The sequence below is a fragment of the Leucopleurus acutus genome (genome assembly GCF_964270905.1).
Source record: "Leucopleurus acutus genome assembly, chromosome: 2".
Taxonomy (NCBI): domain Eukaryota; kingdom Metazoa; phylum Chordata; class Mammalia; order Artiodactyla; family Delphinidae; genus Leucopleurus; species Leucopleurus acutus.
In genome coordinates, this window is record NC_139143.1 from 23,510,876 (window position 1) to 23,520,293 (window position 9,418).

Here is a 9,418-nt window from a genome sequence, read left to right on the forward strand (position 1 = left end):
ATTGTTTTAGAGGCTTACAAAATACAGCCATCTTGCATCAGGCATCCCGGCCCAGGAAGAACCGAGCCCCGGCCCCTCGGCCCTGGAGATGCCACCTGCGCGGGGCCGGGCGCCCTAGGTGGCAGAGCCCTTGCGGACTGCCTACAGCCCGCACCGCGGGGCCCGCCACGGCCCGGGCCGGTGTGTTGAGCGACTAAAGTTGTCTACGGGCGGGCCGGCCGCACCTGGCCCGGAGAGAGAGCGTGAAGACTGCAGTCCGGCAGCCCTGCCAGCGGCTAGAGCAGCCCCATCCGAAAGTGGACGCGGGACGCTAGGCTGCTATTTGCAAGCTTCCGGTTGGGTAGTGTTTTCAACTGGGGTGCACCGGCCCGACCGGCGGTGCCCTCCTCCCCGCCCCCGGGGCGCCTCGGGGACGCGCGCCTGGGCCCGCGCCGGAGCGGGGCGCCCCCTCCCTCGCCCTCCCCGCCGCGGCCTGAGACGCCCGCAGGCCGGGTGTTCACCGACCGCGCCTCCTCCCGCCCGCCCCTCCCCCCTCACTTCCCCCTCGGCGCCCCAAACCCGGGCTTCCCGAGTGCCAAGACGTGTGCGCACGGAGCAGGGTGGGACTGCGGGGCCGGAGAGCCGGAGTTAAAACGGGGCCGGGCGGGCGTTCGTCTCGGCCGGAGCCGGCGGCCCTTCGGCGTGTCTTTTGTGTTTGTACACACACTGCGCGAGGCGGCCGGGAGGAGTGAGCGGGCGGCGCGCGGGGGAGGGGCGAGCGCGCGCCAGCGAACGGGCGCGCGGGGGGAGGGGCGGAGGCGGGGCGCGAGCGAGGGGCGGGGGCGGGGCCGAGCCTTCCCTCCATTGTGTGTGATTGGTTGGCGCGCGGCGCGGGGGCGGGGCGGCGTGTGTTGGGGGATAGCCTCGGTGTCAGCCATCTTTCAATTGTGTTCGCTGCCGCCGCCGCGCCGCTGTCGCTCTCCGACGCCAGCGCCGCCTCTAGCTCGCTGAGCTCCAGCCGAAGGAGAAGGGGGGTAAGTTTCCCCGTCTGCCCGCTTCCCCGGAACCGAGCCCCGCTTGCCGTCAACCCCGGGCCGGGCCCCGGCGGTGCGGTGAGGGGACCCAGGGTCCCTCCGGCTTGGCCCACAAACTTTTTGGCCCAGAAATGGAGGTGAGGAGCGAGTTTCCCTCACCCCTCAGGCGACGGCGGCTCCGGCGGCTCCCCAGTCTCTCGCCGCCTCAGCCCAACAGCAGCAACCGCCGCGTCGCCGAGCCTGCTCTCCCTCCCCGCGCCCCTGGCTCCTCTTTCTTCGGTGAAATCCCGCCCGCCGCCCCTTCCCGGGACCCCAGACCTTCACCACGACCCGCGCGGGCCTCTTAACTACCGCCCCCGGACCCCGGACCCCAGTTTTCGAGCGGGAAAAGGGTGGAAATCGCCGCTGCTTCCCACCCTGGGGTAACTCGCTTTTTGCTGCCTCCCCACAGTTGTTGCTAAGCTTCACCATCTTGTCTCTCTTCTCTGGTCACCGACCATATTTTTTCCCCCGTTTCTCTCTTCCCCATTTGAAAAAGGAGGAAAATTTTTTAAAGAGAAAAATTTTTTTCTCCTTTTTTAGAGAAGCGGAAACTTGATGCATTTGAAATGCACAAAAAAAACTTTTGCATTTTGGAGGGCGGCACGTGGCAGGGGATCGGGCTATTTTCGAGCGATTTGGTGTTTTGTCTCTTTGGTAGGGAATCGGATACGTTTTGCGATTGTTTCCATTTTGTTCTGGTCTGGGAGCCGAGTTTGTGCCTGCGCGAGACGCTGGGAGCGAGGCGGGCAGGCTGGGGGACCCTGTGCCGAGGGGCCGGAGGAGGCGAAACCAAAAGTTTATGTGGTGCTTGGGGTGGACTGGTCGGCCGGTCCCGTGCGTTAATTAAAGCCTGGGTGCGGGGCACTTTTTTTTTTTAATTTCACTGCGAAGCTTCTGAGGACTGGACGCCAGGACGGTGCTTTGTAGAATGCTCGCTGGTGGTAGCTGTTGTTCCTCTCTTGTTTTTTGAGACGCCTTTTTGTCAACAGAACTGTAGAGATGCAGAAGCAGGAATGTTTTCAGATATTTACAGCAGTCTATCAACTGCCAGACGTAAAGGGGGGGGCGGCGGGGGGGTGACCAAAACCTTTTTTGCTGTAATTTGACTCGACCTTTCTGTGGTTTGTGGCTTCGTTCTTTTGACTTGTTAGTGGATCGAATATTTACAGACATTTCTAATTTCTACTTTAATTAAAGAAACTGAAGTGAAGGCTGTCAGGGGTCTTTTTGTTTTGCCGTTTATCGCTCAGATTTGGCATTTTTGAGAGATGATTGGTGTTAACGCTAACAATTTTCTAGTACTACAGTTTGTTTCAGGAAGTCATATTTGGGTGGTAGACGTAATCTGCACACTTTAAAATTATGTAACATTACAGACATTATTTTTTTATACTGATCATAATTTCCAGATTTTTTGGGGGGGGAGCGGTGGTAATGGCAGGAAAACTTGTATGTTTGTTAGTTGCATATGGTGATTTTTGTGTTTTGATGCTGGTAGGTAAGTAAGGAGGTCTTTATACCATGGCTCGTACAAAGCAGACTGCCCGCAAATCGACCGGTGGTAAAGCACCGAGGAAGCAACTGGCTACGAAAGCCGCTCGCAAGAGTGCGCCCTCTACTGGAGGGGTGAAGAAACCTCATCGTTACAGGTATTAAAACAAGAGGAGGGAAAAAAATGGGACAAAGCCTATCTCCCGAAGCAGTATCTATATAATTTAATAAAAAGATGTATAATTATACTTTTTGCTTTAGAGAAACTAATAATTTTTCTTTTTAATATTTACTAATACTTTAAAATATATATATATATAATTTAGTGTTAGGTTTTATTGGGAACATGTTTAATTTTGAAGCCATGATCTTGCCCATAGCCCAGAGGAGAGGTTGTATCATTAATAACGTTAATGGGATAGGGTAACATTTTATTTAGCTGTTAGGTGTATTGTATATTTTTTAAATAGTAAATACATTTTTGAGGATACTCTTTCTCTTGGTAAAGTAATTTAATCAAGATTGGGGGTCATTTTGTTTTAGGTAAGTCCTTCATTTACTTGAATTGGTTTATTTCCTTCTGTTAGCACAGTTTTGAACTACCCTGAGCAGTGTTGTTAAGGGCATCTGCCATTAGAGGGCAGAAGTTGTCTGTATTTAGGTGCCTTCTGCAAATGATTTTAGTTAGCCTAAAATAAAAGTGGAAGAAATAAGTCAGAATTGAGGTAAATTTCTTGCTTAAAATTAGTTTTAAAAAGAAAGAAAGAAAGAAAACTTCCATATAGAAGATACACCATAAAAGAGTATTCACATTTAATCATTCATGAGGGATGTGCAGTGTTCAAAGGTATTCTGGGAAATCAAACTTAAATGCCATAAGTGTATTTTTTAAAGGAAGCTCATTGGGTTGTGCTGGTAGGTCTTTTAGAAGAATTGGGGGTGCCAGTGGGAAGAAGGAGAGTGCTGCCAAATTGAGAAGAGTCTGAACAATTTTGACCTCTTTATTTGTGACCTAGTACTTTCCCAAGTTGTAATTATAACAAGTTAGTGATATATATGTTAAAGAGGAAGAAAATAAGGGGACTTTGATTAAACCCCCCCTGCCAGGAATCTACTTTAATATCATGCTTTTTGCTTTAAAGGATTGTTGTGTTACTCTTAACAGACTTGAATATTCGGGTCATAAATTAATAAGTGAAATTTGATACAGAAGCTGAAGAATAGTTGGGTGATTTATTTTGTGAAAAGTGACTGCGTCTTTTTAAAGCTGATGACCACTCTTTTATGTTTTTTATGTATTTGGTAACCATGTCTTTATTGTGTTTTGTTTTAAAGGCCTGGTACCGTGGCACTCCGTGAAATTAGACGTTATCAGAAGTCCACTGAACTTCTGATTCGCAAACTTCCCTTCCAGCGTCTGGTGCGGGAAATTGCTCAGGACTTCAAAACAGATCTGCGCTTCCAGAGTGCAGCTATTGGTGCTTTGCAGGTAAAATGGCGGGTGGGAAAGGCTCTAAGAGTTGGCCGTTCCTGCTTTGTACCAAGAACAATTCTAAATCTTTGCATATGCTTGTTAAATTTAATCATCACGAGCGGATGAGGTAGGTCTTATCTATTTCACTGTTAAGATGTCAGAAAGGTTAAGTTGCTCAAGGTCATACAAGCAGACATAGGATTTTAAAATTTTAGACGTTGCAGTGTTTAAAGGGGAAAAGAACCTTCTGGTTTGGCTTACAGTTGCTGCAGGACATCAGGAAGTCATGGGGCTAAAGGTAATTGGTAATTAGTTTCAAACAGTGACTGATATAAAAAGAATGTTAGAATAAATGGCTTCCTGGGCCTGAAGAGGCAGTTGCAAGTGGAGAGAACATAATATCTGGGATGGGAACAGGCAGCATAAAAGAACTGTGCATTGAGGTAAAAGAAGCATGAGTGGTAGTTAGGATTAGGTTGACGATAAGGAGAAAAAGATACCAGGCTTGTAAAGAGAAATTGGAAGACTTGTAGTTTGCTAAAGGGGATTATGTATGGATTTCCACTTAAATGGGAAACATAGTGAATTTATTCTTAGCTCCAGTGTGTCAGAACTTTGAGAAGTACTGTTTTAGCTGTGGTTATCTATTTGAAATACTGGTGGTTTGTGCCAAGATTAAAACTTGAAATGCCCACAGGTAAGATATTTGAATAGGTATGTGGGTATAATTAACATCAATCACTTAAGTAACCTATAATGTTAACGAGTTTGGCGTTCGTTGTAACTCAGAGTATGGTAAGACTGCCACCTCCTTCAGAGCGTGGGGTTAGAGGTGATTAAAATTGCAGATTGCTAGGCACCTCCACAGACCTGAATCGGAATCTCTTTTGGGGGAGGGTCCAGAATCTACATACACTCCATTGGAGGATTTTTCAAGGCTGCTGTTGCCAAGCTTTTCCTTTATGTGTGAGGAAGATTTGATAGGTGGATTCTACCCTGAAGTGTAATTGGTTGAGCTGTTTCTATGGTTAGTCTGAACTTCATTTGATTGGTAAATTCCAGGAGTAGGCATCCATTAAATTCTCAATGAATTGAAATTACTGAAATTTCAAACTACTAAAATCTTCCAGTGCTGTTATTTAAAACCCTTATTTTCTGTTTTAATCATTGACTATCTTTAGATCACATTTTGTTTATTACTATAATTGCTAATCACATTTTCCCCACTAATTTTAAATGTAGAAATATTATTGATATTCTCAAGCATTGATCTAAAGCTGCCAATTTTGTTTTGTAGTTAGAGTTAGCAGGGCTATGCTTGAAGAACACACTGTACTTGAAAGTCCAACATTGTTGAGCTTAAGTGTCAATGATAGAGCTTTGTAAATTGATTACTAAACAGTCTGAGTAAAAGACTATTGTTTTTTAAAATTCATGTCTAAACTTCCACATTGCTGTTATTAAGGTGTGTGTTTTATAATTGTCAGTAAATGTGGTTGTATTGGTTTTGAGCAAAATGTTCAATTCTGCTGCCTGTAGTACTCTTGCATTAGGTAGCTCTTTATTGAAAGAGTAATCTTTGTTAGAAGTTTATTTTGTTTTGTGTTGCTTTTTTTATACATCAGTTCTCTTAAAGATATAGAGATGGAGAATTTGCTAATGGAAATAGGGCAATAGAAGAGAGCAGTTGAAATAGAATTCCAAAAGTCACTATTTTTGCCTCTAGAATTACACAGTTTACAACTTTTCTAATACAACTAAATGAGGAGGGGAGGTAGTCCAGTGAGGATGGGAGAGAATTTAGTCTAGGTTTGCCATAGATAATCAAGAATTTGCTAACTTGAAATTTAGACTTTGCCCCTAATATCTGAGAGTTTGAACTGAGGTATCATGTTAAAAATGGACATTGGTGGTTTGAAGTGGTGGAAGAGTCAGATATTGAATATACTCAAAATGTTGTAAATTAATATTTTCTTCCAGTTATAAGATACTTTTTCTTTTGCTGTTATCAAAATTACGTTCACTGGGCTATAAATTAATGTGTCAGTCTTTAATTCCCATCATAGCCTTAATGTTTAGGAGACTTTGAGACACTAGCAATAGAATTAGAAATATATGAGTCATGGTTAAATTCCCTATGAGTATTGACTCTTCTCCCAGAGCTGACCAGACACAACTCTATAAAACCTATAGCCAGGTTGTAAGATGGCAGTGAGAGGCCCAGCTGCTACATGCCACATTTGAGTCGTACTAGGGGAGCCAGTAGATCATTATTCCACTCTTAAATGGTCTCAGAATTGCAGGACCTGTTGGCTTGTCCATATAGCAGCTCATAGTGCTGTGTTTTGCAGAAGCCTTCTAGATTTGCATAATCCTGAGATACGCTGGGTGAAACAAAAAAGAAACTAGTTTCTTTCTTGAGGAACTTCAGTCCTAGTATCTGATGTGTGGTGCGAACCCGTAAGAGTAGGTAGGCTACAGTATGCTGTGTTTCCTAAATTTTTTACCTATTTCTAGAGTATCCCAAGAATTAATCCCCGAACATTAAGGACTTTCGCTTTTAATATATTCTTTGGAATAGGTAAGATACACGGAACTAATTGCATAGAAAAGATGCAAATTTCGGGAATTCCCTTGTGGTCCAGCGGTTAGGACTCCGTGCTTTCATAGCTGAGGAGCTGCATTCAATCCTTGGTCAGGGAACTGTCCCGCAGCCACATATCCTGGCCAAGAAAAAAAAGGAAAAGATGCAAATTTCAGTTAGGGTTAGAGATCTCTGTTAAGTAATTTAAGGGCATTAAAAGATGGCTAGTGTACAAGGCCATTATGATTGCCAAGGAATTAGGAGTTCAAAGTTACCTGCACCTGGGAACCAGGGGCAGGAGGAGTGTTTGCTTTCTCCTTCATGGAATAATCTTAGGTAGTCCATAAAGAGGAGGTAAATAAGACTTAGCTCTTGATAACAAATGCTGCAGAAAGACATGTAGGGATAGTAAACTTTAGGTGAAACAGATTTTTATGGAAGAGAGAGATTAGGCTAAAAAGAATGAAGATGTAAATGTAGGGAATAATTTTTTTCATAAGATGGAATAACGTAAACCATTTGAATTAATTGTTGCTGTGTTAGTTCTTTTAAAAGCAGAATCTCAAGTTTTATTGGCAAAGTCAAAATGTTTGTAAAAAGCAAAACTGGTTCTTCCCATCTCTGTATCTTGTGTGTTATGTAGTATTGTGGGGCTTGAATTGCTCAAGTATTCTGTGTATTTCCCTTTTAGTTTTATTACCCAGAGTTTCCAAAATGGATATAATTTTTTTAATTAGGACAAAAATAGCAATTACAAAAATCTGGTTTTTTCCCCTAAATATATCTCAGACAGAGAAATAACTTGCTTATAGAGAAGCCAAATATCGTCTTTCATTTAGTGTGTTCCTAATCCGCTGAAACAGTTGGACTGATGACTGGTAAAACAGTAGGTTCATTTCAAAATGAGTAAGCAGATGTTTTAACCTAGACGAAAGGATTCTTCAGCTTTTCAGACAGCTGTAAGATGTGCTAACAATTTAAGAGTTAATTATAAGTAGAAGCTCCCGTTTTTTCCTCTTTACATGCCAAGTGTTGGTGAATGATTCATGTAGCTACCAGTTTTTAAGTGAAAGTAGGGATAAGAAGATGCCTTCAGAAAAGTCTTAAGAATATCATGAGAAAAACCAGGGGGATCAATGTTAATGCTGGGAGGTAGCAAAAATGCCATTACAGATAGGGGTGCATAGAGGAAGGTACAGTTAGTGGGGGGCATGGGGGCATATCTCAGCAAAGTAGGTCAATGTATGTAAGTAAGACACAAATCTGGTGTGTTCTGGGACCCAATAGCACTCTAGTGGTAAAACTGAGGTGTTAAAGGAAAGGTAGATGAGGACCATATGATGGAAACCAGTGGTCAAACAGATATAATGAAGTGTGAGTAAGATTCAGAAAAAGGAGGACACAGCAGGGTAGGAGAGTATATTACTTTGGATTAGATACATGATTCCATTTATCTTAGGATGAGAATGAATGTTAGAATTTAAGTTGGATTTTTTGCTTTACTCAAGACACATTTCAGTTTACTAAAAATCACATATAACATTAAAAAAATTAAACTTTTTTAGTAGTGAAATTAGTTGACTTGTATTATTTGATAAAGGCTTGAGTTTTCACTTTCATAAGCTGCCTTTCAGCCTCGTTGCACAGATATTAAAATGTAAGCATTTGGTAAAATAGTCAACATCTTCTGAAGTAGGTTTTTAAAGGGCTCAAAAACCTCATCTTTTTAACTGATACAGATGTAACTTAACTATTGATAATATTTTTTTCTTTATTCCTGTTGTAGGAGGCAAGTGAGGCCTATCTGGTTGGCCTTTTTGAAGACACCAACCTGTGTGCTATCCATGCCAAACGTGTAACGATTATGCCAAAAGACATCCAGCTAGCACGCCGCATACGTGGAGAACGTGCTTAAGAATCCACTATGATGGGAAACATTTCATTCTTTAAAAAAAAAAAAAAAAAAAAAAAATCTCTTCCTGTTATTGGTAGTTCTGAACGTTAGATTTTTTTTTTTTTTCCCCGTGGGGTCAAAAGGTACCTAAGTATATGATTGCAGGTGGAAAAATGGGGGACAGAAATCAGGTATTGGCAGTTTTTCCATTTTCATTTGTGTGTGAATTTTTAATATAAATGTGGGGACATAAAGCATTAATGCAAGTCAAAATGTTTCAGTGAACAAGTTTCAGCAGTTCAACTTTATAACAATTATAAATAAACCTGTTAAATTTTTCTGGACAATGCCAGCATTTGGATTTTTTTAAAACAAGTAAATTTCTTATTGACTGCAACTAAATGGTGTTTGTAGCATTTTTATCATACAGTAGATTCCATCCATTCACTATACTTTTCTAACTGAGTTGTCCTATATGCAAGTACATGTTTTTAATGTTGTCTGTCTTCTGTGCTGTTCCTGTAAGTTTGCTATTAAAATACATTAAACTATACCTGCTTTTGGTCTTTACTATCAACCTTATCTGTACAATTAACTTACTTGAAATTTCCATATTCAGAATAATTTTAGTATCAAGTGTTTTGTCACTTTTTATCTGAAACTGTTGAGAGAGGAGGAAAGTATAAGCTTTGTATGGGAAGGAAACTGGAGCTACTGGCTTTCCTCAAATTTTTAAAAATTTGAAGATGGTATTTCTATTTTCCAAAACCAGAGCTTGACTACGGATATGTGTACTTTTAACCAGCAGTTCCCAAACCTAGCTGGCCAGCAGAATCACATGAAAATAGTTAAATCTGTGTAAGTAGTGAAAGTACATATATAAACATAATCTGTTATTAAACTTTGAATATATAATGGTA

General features: G+C 42.3%; 1 protein-coding gene across 1 annotated transcript; it reads left to right on the forward strand.

Annotated features, from left to right (window-relative positions):
- The first annotated feature begins 923 nt into the window (after positions 1 to 923).
- H3-3A (H3.3 histone A) lies at positions 924 to 9,045 on the forward strand. The gene is made up of 4 exons (XM_082833843.1): positions 924 to 1,013; positions 2,554 to 2,704; positions 3,882 to 4,035; positions 8,391 to 9,045. The coding sequence occupies exons 2-4, from the start codon at positions 2,577 to 2,579 to the stop codon at positions 8,517 to 8,519; spliced, it is 411 nt and encodes a 136-aa protein (XP_082689969.1). The 5' UTR covers positions 924 to 1,013; positions 2,554 to 2,576; the 3' UTR covers positions 8,520 to 9,045.
- Positions 9,046 to 9,418: the final 373 nt, after the last annotated feature.